This window comes from Hirundo rustica, chromosome 13 (genome assembly GCF_015227805.2).
Source record: "Hirundo rustica isolate bHirRus1 chromosome 13, bHirRus1.pri.v3, whole genome shotgun sequence".
Lineage (NCBI taxonomy): Eukaryota > Metazoa > Chordata > Aves > Passeriformes > Hirundinidae > Hirundo > Hirundo rustica.
Genome location: NC_053462.1, coordinates 19,615,180 through 19,633,327, shown reverse-complemented (window position 1 = coordinate 19,633,327; position 18,148 = coordinate 19,615,180). Strand labels below are relative to the sequence as shown.

The 18,148-nt window shown below is 57.3% G+C and overlaps 2 protein-coding genes across 2 annotated transcripts in view; one reads left to right on the top strand and one right to left on the bottom strand.

The window, feature by feature from the left end:
- Nucleotides 1–337: 337 nt before the first annotated feature.
- Nucleotides 338–8,299, top strand: EIF3J (eukaryotic translation initiation factor 3 subunit J). Its single transcript, XM_040077643.2, has 8 exons — nt 338–414; nt 503–603; nt 4,275–4,332; nt 4,535–4,626; nt 5,012–5,126; nt 5,874–6,032; nt 6,954–7,027; nt 7,304–8,299. Exons 1-8 carry the CDS (start codon nt 387–389, stop codon nt 7,430–7,432), a joined length of 756 nt encoding a protein of 251 aa, XP_039933577.1. The 5' UTR covers nt 338–386; the 3' UTR covers nt 7,433–8,299.
- A 399-nt stretch (nt 8,300–8,698) lies between these two features.
- The window catches only part of SPG11 (SPG11 vesicle trafficking associated, spatacsin), a 31,039-nt gene continuing 21,589 nt past the window's right edge, over nt 8,699–18,148 (bottom strand). The window contains 13 exon segments of the mRNA XM_040077309.2: nt 8,699–9,155; nt 9,698–9,849; nt 10,304–10,459; nt 10,897–10,985; nt 11,544–11,712; nt 12,204–12,311; nt 12,925–13,058; nt 13,555–13,692; nt 14,382–14,580; nt 15,151–15,293; nt 16,066–17,074; nt 17,484–17,698; nt 17,786–17,945. Of these exon segments, the coding sequence (XP_039933243.1) occupies nt 8,975–9,155; nt 9,698–9,849; nt 10,304–10,459; nt 10,897–10,985; nt 11,544–11,712; nt 12,204–12,311; nt 12,925–13,058; nt 13,555–13,692; nt 14,382–14,580; nt 15,151–15,293; nt 16,066–17,074; nt 17,484–17,698; nt 17,786–17,945 (2,853 nt within the window). The 3' untranslated portion in view covers nt 8,699–8,974.

The window sequence follows — 18,148 nt, the reverse complement described above, 5'->3', positions numbered from 1 at the left end:
TCCCGATCCCGCTCCCGATCCCGTTCCCGTTCCCGATCCCGTTCCCGTTCCCGTTCCAGATCCCGTTCCCGTTCCCGTTCCCGATCCCGTTCCCGTTCCAGATCCCGTTCCCGTTCCCGATCCCGTTCCCAATCCCGATCCCGATCCCGATCCCTCTCCCAATCCCGCTCCCGATCCCGTTCCCGATCCCAATCCCGTTCCCGTTCCTGTTCCCGATCCCGCTCCCAATCTCGTTCCCGATCCCGTTCCCGCTCCCGATCCCGTTCCCGTTCCCGCCCCGCTGCCGCGCGCTCAGGCCCCGCCTCTGGGGGCGTGTCCGGGGGCGGGGCGGGGTCATTCCCGGCGTGCCCCGCGCGGCGCTGCCCGGCGGCCGCGGTCGGGCCAAGATGGCGGCGGAGGCGGCGGACTCGTGGGGTGGGTGCGGCGGGGCCGCGGGGCCCGGGGCCGATGGGGGCTCCCCCGCGCCGCCCCCCGCCGCTCACCCGCGCTCCTCTCCCCACAGACGCCGACAGCTTCGAGGTGGTGGAGCCGGTAGCGAAGCGGCTGGTGCCGGGGGTGGCCGGGGACCGCTGGGCCGGCGAGGATGAGGAGGACGACGTGAAGGTGCGGCCGGGCGGGCCCCGCGGCGCGGCGGCTCCGGGGCCCGGCGTGAGGGCGGCGGGGGCGGGCGGGCCGCTGCCATATGGCGGCCGAGAGCGGGGCCGCGGGCCCCGACGGGGCCGGCGCTGGGGCGGGGGCTCGGGGCCCCGCCGGGCCGGGTTCCGCGGCTCCGGGCCGGGCTCGGGGCTCGGCGGGGCCGGGCCGGACACCGCGGGGCACCGGCGGCTTCGGGTCCCGGCGGCTCCGCCCGCGCGGCCGCGACTCCGGGATCGGTCACGGTGACGAGTCCAAATGCCGAGAGATCCGAGCCGTCCCTAACCGCGGCCGGGGTCGCTGCCGTGGTATTTGCGGGGCAGGAGGGGTCAGAATGACGCTCTTGGAGTGTCTCCTGCTCGGGGAATCCACCTGCTGCTCCCCAGCTGCTTCCCAGGCTTTAGGGCGCTTTCCCCTGGCGTCCTGCCGCCGTTCGGGCCCTGAGCTGTGAGCGGGGAGGCGTCAGGACGGGTTTAATGACGGCGGTGCTGTGTTGGTGCTTCTGCTGCTGACCTGACACTTCTGCACGTCTTTTCCACCTGATCTTCCTGCTCCTCCGCGCACCACCAGGCGGGATTTTGCCGCGTTTCGGCGCGGTGTCTGCACGGGAGTGGGCATAAAACGCGTGCGTGATCGTTCTGAAGGCAGAGCTCCCTCAAAGGCTGTTTGCTGCTGCCCGGCTCCAGCAGGCCTTGGCAGGGTGGTGCTGCCACGGAAAGCTCTGTCTGCTCCGTGTCCACGTGGATAATGTGAAGGGATGCCAGGGAATGCACAGGGAGCACCCCAGATGGGTTTCAAGGCCAGGTTGGACGGGGTTTGGAGCATCCTGGTCCGGTGGAAGGTGTCCCTGGCCACGACAGAGGGTGAAGCTGGGTGGTCTCTGAGGTCCCTTGGGACACGAACCATCCCAGCATTCTGTAAGTAGAATAAGGCAACTAGAAAAGGCCTTTTTTGTTTCCTCCAGCCCTGGGACACTAACACTGGCTGAGGACTCGGGGTTGGTTTTGAGTACACTGTTACCAGCACCTCTGAAAAGCACCAGGAGTTTTTCTTGGGGCTCAGGTGGAGTTCTTCTCATAAACAGTACGGAAAAAGTAGTTCATCTTCTCTTAAAAACCCTAAAGTCACCAAATTTCTGTGATTCTGTGTGTAATTTTCCTTTTGAAATTGAGTGGTAGCCCCAGCCCAGAGTCCCCAGGTGTCACACTAGAGCAGCAGGACAAGGACAGGTGTGTGAGCAGCAGCTCCAGGCACTGGCAATGAGTGTGGGCAGCGTGGAGGTGACACAGGTGTGACTGACACAGCTGTGACTGGCAGCTGGAGCTCGACTGTGACATTTGCTTTTGCTCCTTCGGTACCAAGTGAGAAGCTTTCCTTGCTGGATAGAATGTGTCCAGGAGAGCTGGGCCAGAGTGGTTCTCTTGGAGACACCTGAGGGCTCTCTGCCTGTTTAATGAAGGAACAAACATTCCCCACGTGGAATCCCAGCCAGGTTTGGGTTGGAAGGGATGGTGAATCCCATTCCCCTGCCATGGCAGGGACACCTCCCACTGCTCCAGACCCCGTCCAGCCTGGCCTTGGGCACTGCCAGGGATCCAGGGACAGCCACAGCTGCTCTGGGAATTCCATCCCAGCCCCTGCCCACCCTGCCAGGGAGCAATTCCTGCCCAATCTCCCATCCATCCCTGCCCTCTGGCAGTGGGGAGACATTTTGCATCTTACATGTAGTGAGGATGCAGCTGCTTAACTATTTCCAAGGGATTATGGATTTAGTGCCAGAGCTGCATCTAGAGAGGATCCAGCAAAGAAAGGTGGTTTATTTTGGTTTATTTAGCTTTGATTTGCTCTTCCTGCCAGATTCCCAAAGGCCCTGCTCAGGCTCTGGATCTGCTGAGGGCCCACTTGGGGAAATCCCCATGTGTGGGAAGTGACATGGTCTAAAGCAGCAGCACACTGATTTCTGACCCTGGCTTTCTGAGGGCACCTCACATTTTGGAACGTGCTTTGTGTCTGCAGATCTGTATTTTGGAAGGGTTTTTAGCAGTGAACTCGCAGTAACTGTTAATTTGGGAAACGTCAACTTCCCGGGTTTAAAATTAGCACCTTTGGTAACAGAACTCCTCTCAGTGTTCCCCAGCACACGTTTCCCACAGGCTGGGCCTCCTGCCAGGGAATTTTCATCTCTTGACTCAGTGCTGGCACAGCCGGAGCGGGGCAGTGCCTGCTCCCATCCTGGTGCCCAGTCCCTGTCAGCTCCCAGCCCGGCTGTGGGGAGGATGTTCCCGAGCCCTGGTGTCCTCAGGACACAGAAACAGTGTTGAAATACCGGAATAAAGATGTTCTCTGGGATTACTGTGTCACTGCAAGGACACAGCACTGAGGCAGTTCCTCCAAGAGAGCTCCCTGGGTTTATACACCAGGCCTGGCTGGCAGGATTTGGAGTTCCCTGGGTTTATACACCAGGCCTGGCTGGCAGGATTTGGAGTTCCCTGGGTTTATACACCAGGCCTGGCTGGCAGGATTTGGAATTGCCTGGGTTTATACACCAGGCCTGGCTGGCAGGATTTGGAATTGCCTGGGTTTATAAACCAGGCCTGGCTGGCAGGATTTGGAATTCCCTGGGTTTATAAACCAGGCCTGGCTGGCAGGATTTGGTGTTCGGTGGTTTATACACCAGGCCTGGCTGGCAGGATTTGGAATTCCCTGGGTTTATACACCAGGCCTGGCTGGCAGGATTTGGAGTTCCCTGGGTTTATACACCAGGCCTGGCTGGCAGGATTTGGAGTTCCCTGGGTTTATAAACCAGGCCTGGCTGGCAGGATTTGGTGTTCGGTGGTTTATACACCAGGCCTGGCTGGCAGGATTTGGAATTCCCTGGGTTTATAAGCCTCTCACGGCGTTGCCCTTGCCCCCGTGGCCCCTGTGGAGTCTCCCAGCCGTCCCGGTGCCATGGATGATGCCAGCTCATTCCCGGCTGCCCTTCCTCTGCAGTTTGCATCTGACTCCCGGCCTGGCCAGGCCTGAGGCAGCTCCTGGGTGCTGAGTGGAGCTGTTTAAGCAGTGGGTGTAACAAGCTTAATTAGCTGTGCGCTGAAATCACGCTGCTCCAAATTCAAGTCAGCTGGCTGGAATGTGGAAGGGAAGCCGAGTCCCCTGCAAGTGCCAATTACCCGGGCTGGGCTGTGTCCCTGCTGGGATCAGCACATCCCAGTGGAACGTGGGGCTCTGCAGGAAACCCCTGCAGCCACGGCAGTGCTCTCCCAGCACGGGAGAGGGTCCCTGGGCTGGCGTGGGCGGCACAGCCCGTGCTGCTCTGGGCCGGGGGCTTCCAGCAGGGCTCTGCTGTGCCCGTCCCTCGGTGGTGATGGGTGTCTCACCATCCCAGAAATGAGAATAAAGTCCTCTTTATGTGGGTGGTGGTTGACTGGTTGTGACCTGGCTATTGTAATTATTGACACAAGCTGATAGTTTGACCAAAACCTGCCTTTTTCGTGGTAACTGCTGGCCCCGAGCAGCGTGGACAGCTCCAAAAACCGCCGAGGTACAGCTCCTGTGGCTCTTGCTTTGACACCAGATCAGTGGGGCTGCGGCACTGGAAGGGGTTCCAGGTGTCTGTAAAAGAATCTTCAACTGTTTTGCAGGATAACTGGGACGATGAGGAGGAAGAGGAGGAGGTGAAGGAGACAGAGGTAAAACAAGGTGAGGTTTAAAGATAACCCCTGGCTCTGTATCAGCATGGGAGCAGACGCTGGCTGCATCCGGGGGTGTGTGAGGGTCAAACCTGAGCGGGGCTGGCTCTAACAGAAACCTCTCCGGCTCTGTGCTCAGTGTTTCTGTGGCTGTGGGGAAAAAAAAATCGTCAGACTTCTGAGAGCTGTGTTTGTTGTTCCACTTTCTACAGAACCAAAAGTTTCGGAAAAAAAGAAAATAGCAGAAAAAATCAAAGAAAAAGAAAAGCTACAGAAGAAAAAGCAAGAGGAGCTTAAAAAAAGGGTAACTCCTGTTTTCTTCTGGGTCACATAAAATTCAGGGGGTGGGATTGATTTGGTTTTTTGGAGGTTGAGCAAGATCTGAAAAGGTCTCGATTCGTCTGATAAACCAAACTTTGGTCTTGGACATGCTCCTGTCCGGGGCTGGGCGCTTTAATTCCTGTGTAATTGAACCAGTGGTTGGATCAGTGCGATCCCAGTTCCTCCGTGTGCAGCGCTGGAACAGGCAGGAGCGGCAGTGGGGTGCAATGACCGATTCCTGGCACTCCAGGGAAGGGGCTCCAGGCTCCCCCTGTGCCCTCAGCGGCGGCTGCAGTGGGTGGTGCTGTGCTCTGGAGAAGGCGCCGTGCCTGTACGGTGCCACCTTCTCCTGCGTGCTTCCCCTGCAGTTAGAGGCACCCGAGGAACAGAAGGAGCTCACAGCAGAAGAACAGTTGGCAGACAAACTACGGCTAAAGAAGTTACAAGAGGAGTCAGACCTGGAGCTGGCCAAGGAAACCTTCGGTGAGTTAAAGCAGCAGGAAGCGGCCCCCGAGACACGTGGGGCCCTGCAAAGCAGCAGCAGCGTTTGGCTCCCGGCTCACAGGGGGGACACAGGAGTAGCAAAGGTGCTGAGGCACAGCAGCGTTCCTCAAACACGGAATTCTCCGTGGTGGTGAATGATTCAGCTCAGTGCTCAGCCAGTGCTTGGGGCTGTGCACGGCGTGCAGCTGCAAAGAACCGGCTGAGTTCTGCACTCGGGAGGCGGAGGCAGGGATTGCTCATCTGGGGAAAACGAGCTGCCTGGTGCGGGTTGTCCAGGGAACAGGAACAGCCGGGTCAGACTGCTGAGTTTGACTCAGCTTCAGAAATTGTTGGACAGAGACTTTGGACAAGGGTGTGGAGTGACAGAGCAAGGGGGAATGGCTTTCTGCTGGCAAAGGGCAGCGTTAGGTGGGATTTTGGGCAGGAATTGTTCCCTGAGGGTGGGCAGGCCCTGGCACAGGGTGCCCAGAGCAGCTGTGGCTGCCCCTGCATCCCTGGATCCCCATTGAGGCAGCCTGGCACAGTGGGAGGTGTCCCTGCCATGGCAGGGTGACACTGGAGGAGCTTCCAAGTCCCTTCCAACCCGGATCACTCCGGGATTCTGAGAAACTACTGAGTTTTGCAGCAAACTTCCTTCCTTGCTGTGAGGGCAGGGCTGGGCCCTGGCTGTGCAGGGAGCTGGGTCCCCTTTAGGGCTCACTGTGACACCCCTGCCTGTCCCTGCAGGTGTAAATAGCACTTGTGGAATAGATGCCATGAATCCCTCTTCAAAAGACGACTTCACGGAATTTGGGAAGCTCCTCAAGGAGAAGATCACGCAGTACGAGAAGTCGTTACATTACGCCGGGTTCTTGGAAGCGTTGCTGCGGGACGTGTGCATCTCCTGTGAGTGCAGAGAGCCCCAGCCCTGCTGCGAGGGCGTTCACAGGGGATGGCTCCGTGAGCTGCTACCACACAGAGCCCTGACCCCACTCCATCCCCACAGACCCCAGCCAGGAGCCTCCCCTCAGGCAGGAGTTGCTCTTCTGCACCTTGGTTAGAGACAGTCACCTGAAAAGTGGGGATTCTCGTGCCAATCTAAACCCTGCGTGCTTTCCTTGAAGCCATTTCTAAAATAATAAGAGTAAATTCTCTGAGGTGGATAATTTGAGTACCTCGTTTGGAGGGGAACTGTTACAAAATGGAGTTCATGTAATTCTGGAAGTGCAGATTAACTGTTCTGGACTTCAGCCTGTAACTATACAGAGATGAAGTAATTGAAACTCCTGTTCCCAGTGCCCTGGTGGCTGGAGCAGTGGCTGGGATGTTCCCAGTTGTCCTTCAGCGAGGGGTAACGTGATCCCAGCTGGAGCTGGGTACAGCCACAATCCCAGCTGGCAGCTTCCATCTCAGAGGGATTCCAGAGCTCCCAACAGGAGGGACTCCCAGCCTCCTGCACCATTTATTGATAAACAGCATAGTTTATTGTTAATCCAGTGCTCCTTTTGATACATTTTACTGTGTTTCACTGTCTCCGTGTTTTACTGTTCAAATGTCTCAGTAAGAATCTTGTGCTCTGTAACTTTATTTGCAAGTTTTACCTTCTACAATGCTCAGGCTCCCAAGGAACCAGCTGGAATCCTTGTTGGGATTGTAAGGACCAGAACCACCCACTCTGTGTTCAGCTGATTTAAATCAAGTCATTGCCCATAGTTACGCTAATGCTTATTTCTAGTTTTAGAGACTGTGGACGTTATTTAACTGCCTTATAAGAACAACATTGATCAGGAATCTTTTTTCTTTCCTTTTTTTTTTTTCCTGATGCAGTGGAGGTGGATGATTTGAAAAAGATCACAAACACTCTGACAGTATTATGCAGTGAAAAACAGAAACAAGAGAAGGTAAGACTGGGGCTCTTCCTCAGGGGTCACAGCCCCTGCTTGGGGCTCCCCTGCATTTATCAGTGACTTGTTGAGAGTGCAGGGGAAACAGGATGAGAGGCAAAAGGAGGGCAGGGCTGTGGTGCAGGGAGCTGGGGACACCCGGAACTGTCACAGCTTTCCTAGGAAGAGAAAATGTGTGGGGCGAAACCATCAGAGCTTCTAGGCTGACCCCAGCTGGGGAGATGACAGAGCTCTGGGCCTGTCCAAATAACCATCCTCGTGCTCTTGGCACAGAATAAAGCCAAAAAGAAGAAAAAAGGCGTTGTGCCTGGTGGGGGGCTGAAGGCGACGATGAAAGACGACCTGGCCGACTACGGCGGCTACGACGGCGAGTACGTACAAGACTTCGAAGACTTCATGTGACATTTATCTCCCTTCTGTTGTCTTTCTGTTGCCCATAATCCCTTAAACATGTAGCACAACCTTTCTTCCTCTAAATTCTGCCAAATGCTACAATCAGAATTGCAGTATCTGTGTGCTGGGGCTGGAGGTGCCGGGTCCGGGCGGAAGCTCCGGGCGGGGATAGAAGGGAAAAGGTCTGGAAATTGCAGTTAAAAACCCAAAATTCTGATAATGGGCACTGCTGCCATTTATAGCAACAGCCACTAAATTGGGAAAGAATTGGAACAAGGTGAAGGATTATAACCAGCACAGCTCCATGACATGGCCTTAACTGTCCCTGCTCCAGGGCCAGGGCTGAGCACGAGCAGTTTGCAGCAAGGGCAGGGTGTGCACGTAGAGTTCCAGTCGCTTTGTCTTCAGTTAGAGCTTGAGGATTTCAGTATTTTGGGAAGGGAACTGCTAACTTCAGCGTGGAATACTGCACCTGGGAGCGTGTCCCCTGGGACAGCCACTGCTCCAGAGCCTGACACCTCAACAGCACCTGCTGGGGCAGAGCAAGGCAAAACACACTTGTGTCTCCAGGATGAAGTTTAGTTCCATTCATTTAAATTTCTACTAATGCAGCTGTCTGGGTTGGGTGTTCTTTAACAGTTAATTAAGGGGTTAAGTGTAAAAGAAAAAAAAAAACAAACCACACGACTTCCTTGGGGCTCTCCTGGGTTGTGGTGGGTCTCTCACAACTCGGCCGTTTTCTTTCATTAAAAACCAAACTTGCTTAGCAAACTGCAGCAGTTCCTACAGTTGGGCAAATTGTTATGTTAACAATTACAACATCTGCAATGTTTTATAAAGCAACTAATTTAATAAAAATCACTATTGAGGACTTCAGCAGGCTGGCCTTGGAGCGGTTCTTTTGGGGCCTGACAGGAAAAACACCTCAAGAGGGAGAGTTGCAAAGCTGAGCTGTGCTGGGAGCGTGCCCATGGCTTGGGCCTGGAAAGGAATTTGTGTTTAATGCCTGCAAAAATACATTTGCATGTGATTATTTCTTTTACTCCAAGCCAGCAGAATTAGGAATGTGCTGTTCAAAGCTGCACAAGACTTCAGAGATCAGTCTGGACTCAAAGAACACATTATTCTACTGGGTACGTGAAACCTTCACTGGTTCTGCTTATTCCACCCCCTGGACCTTCTGCACGCCTGTTTCAGCCTCTTTGGATACAATTCCTGGGGTGCTCCCTCTCCCGTGCCCCTAATTTAAAGAGCTGCTGGATCTCTGCCCCACCTGAGCCAGTCAGTGTTTGCTGGCGACTACTCAAAGAATTGATTTATAAACAGCAAGATTTACAGATTTATTATACAACACACAATTTTAGGTTAGCGCAGTCTCAGCATTTTAAATACTTACAACCCTGTCTGGTTTTCTGGAGTAATTTCTGCAGAGCAGCAGAGCCCTGTGAGCAGTGAGTGATAGAATCTGTGTTCATCAGCACTGACCCTGCAGTCCGCTCCAGGCTGGAATTCAGCTGGAATTCAGCTGGATAAGAGGAATTCAGGTGGAATTCAGTTGGCTAAGAGGTCGTTGAGGCAGCAGCCAGTCTGAGGGTCCTTCAGCAGGGAGTTCACCACGTCGTAGAACTTGTGGTCGTAGGCCAGCCTGTAGTAGGTGTAGATGTCCTCGCAGTGGGTGAGGAACCGCTTCAGGTTCCTCAGGGCAGCGTCGGCGGGGGGCTGCTGTTTGACCCTGGAACGATTGCACATGGAGCTGACACACGGAGGCTCCCCAGGCCCTGAGGCTCCTGCTCTGGGCCTGCAAGAGTGACATCTTCAGCAGGAGGTTGTACTGGACACCTGCACTTGGATCTCCTGTTGTTCGTTTGCTCTGATTGGTTTTAAAGATTTGCTCTGCCCAGCCCTGAGCTCCCTCCCTGTCCAGCTCAAGGACCAGGCTGGATCAGAGCGACTTCCATGCTGTGCTCAGGACCAAACCCTACCAACAAATCCTTCCCTGGGAGGGGGTGAGGCCTGGCACAGGTGCCCAGAGCAGCTCTGGCTGCCCTGGATCCCTGGAATCTCCAAAGCCAGGCTGGACACTGGGGCTTGGAGCAGCCTGGGACGGTGGGAGGTGTCCCTTAAGGTCCCTCCCCACCCAAACCATTCTGGGATTCCACCTCAGGTCCCTGGTGTGACCCTTGTCCTGTAACAGCTTGAAGAGTTTAACCCTTTCCTCCTGCCCCTCTCAGGGCCCTGTGCAGCTTCGGGCTTTGCCCCCAGACCCTCACTCACCTCTTGGCCACCTCCTCGAACAGGCCGGGCCGCAGCGGCCGCTGCTGCTTGAACTCCTCCAGGTACGTGAAGTCGCCCCTGGTGATCACCTGCTGGAACAGAACCTCGGCCCAGTCCGGCTGGAACTCGTAGGCCTCGGCCACGATGGCTGCCTGCAGGGAGAGCAGAACAGCGAGGGGATTGCCCAGAACATTCCAGACTCAGTGCTGGGGAGTCTGCTGCACCCGCCCCTTGTGCTGTTCTCGAGAGCAGCTGTGAAGTACGGGGTGACAAAGCACTGTGAACAACCTTCCTCGGCCCCGGGACAGGGACAGCTCCCACCATCCCAGGCTGCTCCAGCCCCCGTGTCCAACCTGGCCTTGGACATTCCAGGGATCCAGGGGCAGCCACAGCTGCTCTGGGCACCCTGTGCCAGGGCCTGACCCCTCCCAGGAACAATTCCTGCCCAAAATCCCATCCATCCCTGCCTCTGGCACTGGGAACCATTGCCTGTGTCCCGTCCCTCCATCCCACGGGATACGAGGTGACATCACAGGACTCAGAGGCCAGAAGGAGCAGTGACCACGCGGTTCCCTGACACAGGGAGCCTGGGGGAGCCCAGCTCACCTGGTAGAACCTGGGCAAGGCCAGGATGGCCGCGGGCAGCTCCTGCCTGCCCAGGTTGATGATCCTGGTGCTCTGCCCCGAGCCCAGGAAGTGCAGCTGCAGCGTGAGGAGCCGCGTCAGGCGGCGGCAGCGCAGCGCCTGCCGCACGCACGAGTCCTGCAACAGAGCAGCCCGAGAGCTCCCAGGGGCACTTGGGAACGTCCCTGAGAGCACTGCAGCTTCACAGCCATCGTATTCCAGCACTTAAAGCTTCATCCCCACGAGCGCTTCCATCATAATTACGCTTGGGTTTAAATACTTTAATTGTTTATCCTTGCTAATTAAGCTCATGGTGCCTGCTCTGACAGTTTTGAACCCATCCCAGGGGTTAAAGCCTGAGCAGGGGCCAGCACAGCACACTCGGGTAACGCCGTGCTGCACAGACACAGATCCCTCCTGCACTGCACACCCTCCCTGGGGCAGCTCCGTGTGTTCTCCCAGCCCAGCCCACTGCTCATGCACTCCTAAGGCTGCCCACAGGTCATCCCATCCCATCCCATCCCCATTCCCATTCCCATCCCCACCCCATCCCTCCCCATCCCATCCCAATTTACCTTGGAGTAACTTTCTGCTGCATCAATGAAGAGAGTCACAGCTTTCAGCAGCAGCTTCTTTAAATTTGCAACATCCTGAAGAGACTCCTCTGGAACGGGAAAAAAGGAGGAATAACCAATTATTGATAAAGGTGACAAAGCAAGTTACAGAACTCCCTCCCAGTGCCAATCCTGTCCCTGGTGTTGTCTCGTAAAGTACCAACAAGCTAAACCAAAATTTATGTATCGAAAAAAAGCAGGAAGGAAGACGCTGCCTGTCCAGTTAATGGACTGAAGCTTTGCTGGAGCCTGGTCGAGGGACTGGAGACTGGAAGGAAACCACAGCCACCCATCTGTGGCAGATCCCAGCACCTACCAGTGCCAGATCTGTTCAGGAATCCCTTGGCACAGCCCACGCTGGGTGCCCACGCTGCAGAGCTCACCCCATGGGTGTCACACGGACAGACCCCAGCCCCTCACAGAACCCCTGCAGAGCCACCGTGGGCTGAGGGAAACCTGCCCGTGCCTGCTCCTGCTCCACGGGAATGTTCCAGCAGGAGAGTCCTGAACGTCCCGGCTCTGAAAGCAGCCCGGGAACCGCCCGGGGCAGGAGCCTCCGGGGCCGTTTCGGGAGCTCCCTGTCCCCCTCCCCGTCCTTCCCCGCTCACCCCAGGGCCGGCTCTCGATGAGTTTGAGCTGCGTGCAGGCGGCGGCCTCGTGGTTCTGGCCGATCTCCCTGCACATGCTGAAGCACAGCGCGATCATGTTGTGCTTCTCGCTGTCGCCGGGCCGGCAGCGCTTGGTGTAGTCCAGCAGCGCCGCCTTCAGCGTCCCGCTCTGGGCACACGGGGCACACGCTGAGCACGGCCTCGGCCGCCTCCCGCGCCCAGCCCTTCCCGAAAAGGGACCGCTGCGCCCCGAAACCCAGCAGCACTCCCACAGCCGCGCTGGGCACGAAAATCCAGCGCCTGTGCGTTTCCTTACGTACAGATGCCAAAATGGGACCTTTCTGTACGGCTTACTTAAACAAAGCTATCAATATTTATGGCTTTTAAAACCCCCCTGAAACCTTAACTGCAAATAAAAGCAAAGCAGGACGTGAAAACTCTGCCAATGCCAAGTTTAAGTTTCAGCGCCGCCCTCGTTGTAGCCCTGAACTAATTTAGGAAAAAACGGTTGGTTCGACCAAAATGAGAATAAACCCCAGCATTAAATTATTTCTATGAAACCTGACTCTCGGTTCCTGCACTCAGGAAGCAAAACGCCCAGACAGTTCCACCCTGTGTAAAGACCAGCTTCTGACGCAGCCACACAACTCCCTCACGTACCGGGTCCAGTTTCTTCCTCATGAGCACCTCGAAGTAGTGTTTGCGGTGCAGCAGCTCGAAGATGTAGGTCATCTCATTGTACCTGCCGATGCCCGTCAGCAGCCGCACCTGGGGACGGCCGGGGCACCTCAGCAGCTCCGGGAAGGGAACAATCCCCTGCCGGGGCTGCGCCAGGCACCCGGGCTGCAGGCGCTCCCCTGGAGCTCCGGGGCACCCCCAAACCAACCCAGACTGCCTCTCTTCCGCAGGGAGGTGAAGGGGCAGCGTTTGAGCACGTAAAAATAGGGAGCAAAGCTTCTGGCACCGCCACCGTCCCACGGAGCCCAGGCTCCAGGAGCTCCTTCAAGGCACCGATTAAAGATGCCAAAGAGCCCAGGGACACAGAGCAGCACAGCAGCACATTCCCCAGCAGCTGAGTCGCCACTGGACAGGCACAGGGACGGGGACAGGGACAGGCACAGGGACAGGGACAGGCACAGGGACAGGGACAGGGACAGGCACGGGGACAGGGACGGGGACAGGGACGGGGACAGGCACGGGAACGGGGACAGGGACGGCGACAGGCACAGGGACAGACACAGGGACAGGGACACAGGGACAGGGACACAGGGACAGGGACACAGGGACAGGGACACAGGGACAGGGACAGGGACAGGCAGCCCTGGACAGACAGACACAGGCAGAGGCAGCCTTTGCAGCCCCCTGCCCCACACACACTCACCACCAGCCCGTACTCCTCCCTGGGAGCCAGGTGCTCCTCGGTGAGCAGCCGAGCTGCCTGCAGCACGCGTGTGATCCCCTCCATGTGACACGTCAGGCTGAAGCAGCTGTGGGCCAGGATCAGCAGCTCTGTAACTGGAGAGCAGAGCGATTCTGGAGTTTGGGTTAAAGGGCTGAGGAAGTGAGTTATTGCCTCTCTCCAGAAGAGAAAACACAAAGGCGCAAAACCCACAAAAGTTCCAGCCTCCTCCTGACCGAGTGTAACACATCATCAGTGCACTGCCTGCCAGCTCTGCGCTCGGAAAAGGAGGGGCACGAGCTCTGCAGCTGGGTTTGGAAATCCAGTGTCTAACTGATGAATATGAACAAAGTCACAACGCCCCTTCTGTATCAAACCACCACGACAGCTCAGGTCACTCCTGGCTGCGTTTCCCACCTCTTGCCTAGCACAAAACCCTGAATTTTGTTGGAAAATAAACCCTCAAGCAACACTCTTAACTGCTGTGCGTATCCTCAGCTCTACTGAGCATCAAATTCGAGATCAGCAGCAGCAGCCCTCCCTCCGAGTGCGAGTTTAATGCCACGTTAGCCACACACAGGCTACACCAGGCAGGATTTGCCATTTACTCACTGCACCACAGCTCCCCACGGGGCACAGAGGAGATTTTATCCAGTAACTTCATCCCCACCAAGGTGTGATCCGGGCACAGCTTGGCAAGCTGCAGGAGCGCCTCGCTCTCCACTGCAGGGTTCCAAACCTGCTTCTGCCCTGCGGCCAGAGAGAGAATCCTGTCACCACTGCTCATTGTGCAGGAGAGAACTCAACTCCTGTTCTGTTTTATCATTAATTAACAAACCCCCACAAACCAATCCGGTGTCATCCCGCCTGACTGAGGACTTGGGACTGCAATCCTAAAATCACTTCGGGTGTTACTGCTCAAACTTAACAGTCAGAAAACACTTTTTTGGCAGTTCAACCCAACAAAACCCTACTGGACAACCATGCAGCTGCCCCTCATTTCCCAAAGGAAAAAAGAAAGGGGAAAACCTTTTGTCATGCTTTACACAGAGAAATGCACACGATATTCCCAAGTCAGATGACATAGGGCAGCAAAGACCAGGGTTAAAAATCCTTTTTTTTTTTAAAAAAAATATTAAATTCATGCCCACAAAAACACAACCTTAACTACTGCACAGAGGAGTAACCGCAGATGAACATTTGTACAGAACTTTACGTGAGGCAGACAACGCTCAGAGAGCAGAGCTGCTCAGACACCCCTGGCTGTGCCGAGCGCTGGGGGACTGAGAGTGCAGGGGCTGCTTTGGGACACACAGATCCCACCCAGAGCACAAACCCAGGCCTGGCCCCCTTCCCTGGGCAGAGCCCAAACCCACCTGTGTCCCCACCTCTTCCCTGAGGAGACACCAAGCCCCAGCACAGCCCAGGGGTGTCCCCACCTCTTCCCTGCGCCGAGGCCAGCAGCTCCTGGGTGATCTGCTGTGCCAGCAGCGGGGCCACGGTGGCAGGGGACAGCCCCTGGCAGGAGATGAAGGCCTGGGCCCTGCGGCCCCGCTCCGGCCCCCGCCGCGCCAGGATGGCCGCCAGCACCTCCCGCGGCTCCCGCGCCGACACCGCCCCGAAGGAGCAGCCCAGTTCCTGCAGAACACCCAAAATCCCAGTCAGAGCATCCCAAACCATGGCACATCCTCAAAGGAGCAGCTCAGCTCCTGCAGGAACACCCCAAATCCATCAGAGCAACCCAAACCCACAGCACATCCCCAGAGGAGCAGCTCAGCTCCTGCAGGAACACCCAAAATCCATCAGAGCAACCCTGATGGCACATCACCAAAGGAGCAGCTCAGCTCCTGCAGGAACACCCCAAATGCCAGTCAGAGCATCCCAAACACACAGCACATCCCCAGAGGAGCAGCCCAGTTCCTGCAGAACACCCAAAATCCCAGTCAGAGCATCCCAAACCATGGCACATCACCAAAGGAGCAGCTCAGCTCCTGCAGGAGCACCCCAAATCCATCAGAGCATCCCAAACCCCCCCTGCCCGGGCCGGGCTGGCAGTTGAGCTCATCCCAGCACCTCATGCCCAGGAAGCCTCTGGCCCTTTTCCGCACAAAGGCTGGAATTTCAGCCTCTGCAGCTGCAGGAGGGCCCCTGGCCAGGAGCTTCCCCCCTTGGCCTGCCCTCCCCAGCCCCAGCAGAGCCTGGCCTCACCTTGGACAGCTCGTAGAGGCACAGCACCTGCCTGCAGTAGCCCCTGCCATGGACACACTCCTCTGCCAGCGCCTTCAGTGCTGCCACCACGGCATCGTCCCCACACGGGGCCCCCAGAGGGGTCCAGTCCTCCGGGCTGGATGCTGGGAACACAAAAACATCAATTCCTACACCTCATAAAGGCAGACGGCTCCCCTGCACCTGGGCAAGGCTCCCAAATCTGCAGCAACTCCATAAACTTTCTCAATCTTTGAAAACTGAGCTTTTTGACCCCTCTGAACTTTTAAATTTTGCATTTGTTTCAGGGTACAAACAATGTAACAGAGCACAAATATCCTCAGTAACATCTCAGATATAAAATTTCTAAGCACAGGACTGAGCAAGGGCTCCGCAGCCCTGCTGGTGGGTGAGGATTCATTTACGCTCCTCTGGGTCTGTTCAGCTTTACACACCACTATGAGAGAGGGATGTTCCAGCTGAAACTCAGACTGCACAGACACGCAGAGAACTTCGCAGATAAACATTCCCAGCCTCAGCCTTGCTGTTAAGCAAGGAACACTAAACCCTTCGTAACGCACAAAGGAGTCAGAAAAGCATATTAATTAAAGCATTTCCTTGCTTCAGCTACAGAAAAAGCATTAGTAGAGTGTGTTTTCTAGAAGCAGGGACAGGGATTAAAGCCCAGTGCTGCTTTACTGGGCCAGAACTGAGAGCTGCAACAAACGAAATGCTCGGGATCTCTGGGAACTGTACACAGAACACCCTGCCCGGAGCACACAGCGTGCAGGGCTTCAAACCCCCTCCACACAGCAGTAACCAACCAGGGAGAGGAGAAACCAGACACAGAGGTTTTGGGGAGGTGCAGAGAGAGAGGAGAGAGGAGAGGCAGCGCAGGTGAACTCAGGGGGCACTCACAGCCGGGGGCTCCGCTGGCTCCGCTGGCCTCGCCCGTGCCCGCCAGCAGCGCCCGCAGCTCGGGCTGCAGCTGCTCCAGCCCGGCCTCGCCCGCGGCCAGGGCCCTGCAGTGCAGCGCCAGGGACACGTCCCTGTGCCACAGCTGGAAGTAGCGGCACACGCGGGCGGCCTCGGGCACGCTGCCCTCGTCCAGCAGGGCTCCAACCAGCGCGGCCAGCACTGCCCGCTGCTCTGGGTCCAACTGCTGCTCCGGCTCCAACCGCTGCTCCAGCCCCAACTCCGGCTCCAGTGCTGCCCGCTGCTCTGGCCCCAGCTCCAGCTCTGCCCGCTGCTCCAGCCCCAGCTCTGCCCGCTGCTCCAGCTTTGGCCACTGCTCCGGCCCCAGCTCCGGGTCTGACTGCTGCTCCAGCTCCAGCACTGCCCGCTGCTCCGGCTCCAACCGCTGCTCCGGCCCCAGCTCTGGCTCCGGCCGCTGCTCCGGCCCCAGCTCCAGTGCTGCCCACTGCTCTGTCCCCAGCACTGCCCGCTGCTCCGTCCCCAGCGCTGCCCGCTGCTCCAGCCCCGGCCGCGGCTCCCTGGCAGCCAGAGCCTGCAGCCCGCAGCGCCCGGCCGTGTTGAGGGCCGGCAGCTCGGCAAAGGAGAAGCGCCGAGCCAGGCTGCCGAAGGACGGATCCCCGGCACAGCCCTCGGCCGGCGCTCTCTGGGCCACGCGGCACAGCCAGATCCGCTTCTCCACCTCCTCCAGCTCCTGCACGGACACCTCGGGCTCCTTGGCCAGCCAGTGCCCGGCCAGGGTGAGCAGCAGCTGTCTCTCCGTGACGCTGCTCGCCTTCTCCTGCCCCGAGGATTCCCGGGCGTCGTCGGCCTGGCGCAGGAAGAAGCGCGCCGCGGCTCGGCTGCAGATGGAATGCTTGCTGAAGGTGTCGTGGCACTTCTCCCAGAACCCGGCTCTTGTCTGGGCTTGATGCCACTGCCCAGTGTCTCTGAGATGATGGAGATCTCTCAGAACCTGTGAAGTCCACAGAGGTTTATCACAATTATCTTTCCAAAAAGAAAACTCCGAGCCACACAGGATGGCCAGCACTGAAACACCGGATTTAGGTAAGAGCCCCAATACGCAACAAGTCACAGAATTGGTTTGGGTTGGAAGAGACCTTAAAGACCGTCTTGCTCCACCCCCTGATGGACAAGCCCATCTATTCTTCTCCCTAAATAAAACTGATTGCATACAAATAAAAACAGCAAGAGAGTAAGGACAGTTGTCCTGTACCCTGCAGCTCAGCACTTACAGTTTGGTGCACTTGCATTTAAAATTAAAAAATCACAAAAAAATTAACGTCTCAGGAAGGCTGAGGAGCCGGATCCTCGGTCCCGGCAGCAGCAGGGAGAAGAGGTGACCGTCACCGACCGCACTGTACCTCGTGTGTGACAATGCCGTCCACGGGCAGCTCAGCCAGGGCCGCCACCTCCCGAGCCAGGCTGAACATTCCCTGCTCCTGCAGCTGCTCCAGAATGGAGCTGCACTCCCTCTGGAACGCCTCCAGGCTGCAGGGGCTCAGGATGGAGCGGCCGATGGAGATGGAGGAGCCCCTCAGGGCCTCGCTGAGGGCACAGAGCCGCTTCACGTAGGGGCCTGGGTGCAAGGGAACAAACAGCTGAGGAGGGGGGCCCCGAGAGGCTCAGCTCCCCTCAGCCCTGCCGCGGCTCCCCCTGCGCTCACCATCCAGCGGGAGGCCCTCTGCCGCGGCGAGGAGCTGCAGCAGCTTCCGCAGCTCGTACTGCGTCCGGCACTGCTGCAGCATCAGCTCCAGCAGGAACAGCGCCTGCGCCTCCAGCCACGGCCCCGGCACCTCGGGGGCTGCTCCTCCTGCAGCCGCCAGCTGCGGGAACGAAGGGGTTCAGGGTCGGGAGTGCTGGAGCCCTGCAGGCTGAGAATTTCAGGTTTCTGTCCCTAAAAGGCACTGGCCCTCACGAAAGCGCCGCATTTGTTCTGAGGCCGTGGAACGGGCTCCCGAAACTGAGTGATGGCGCTGGGGCTGTGTGGATTGACTGGAATTGTGTCATCTCACAGGGTAGAAAACTC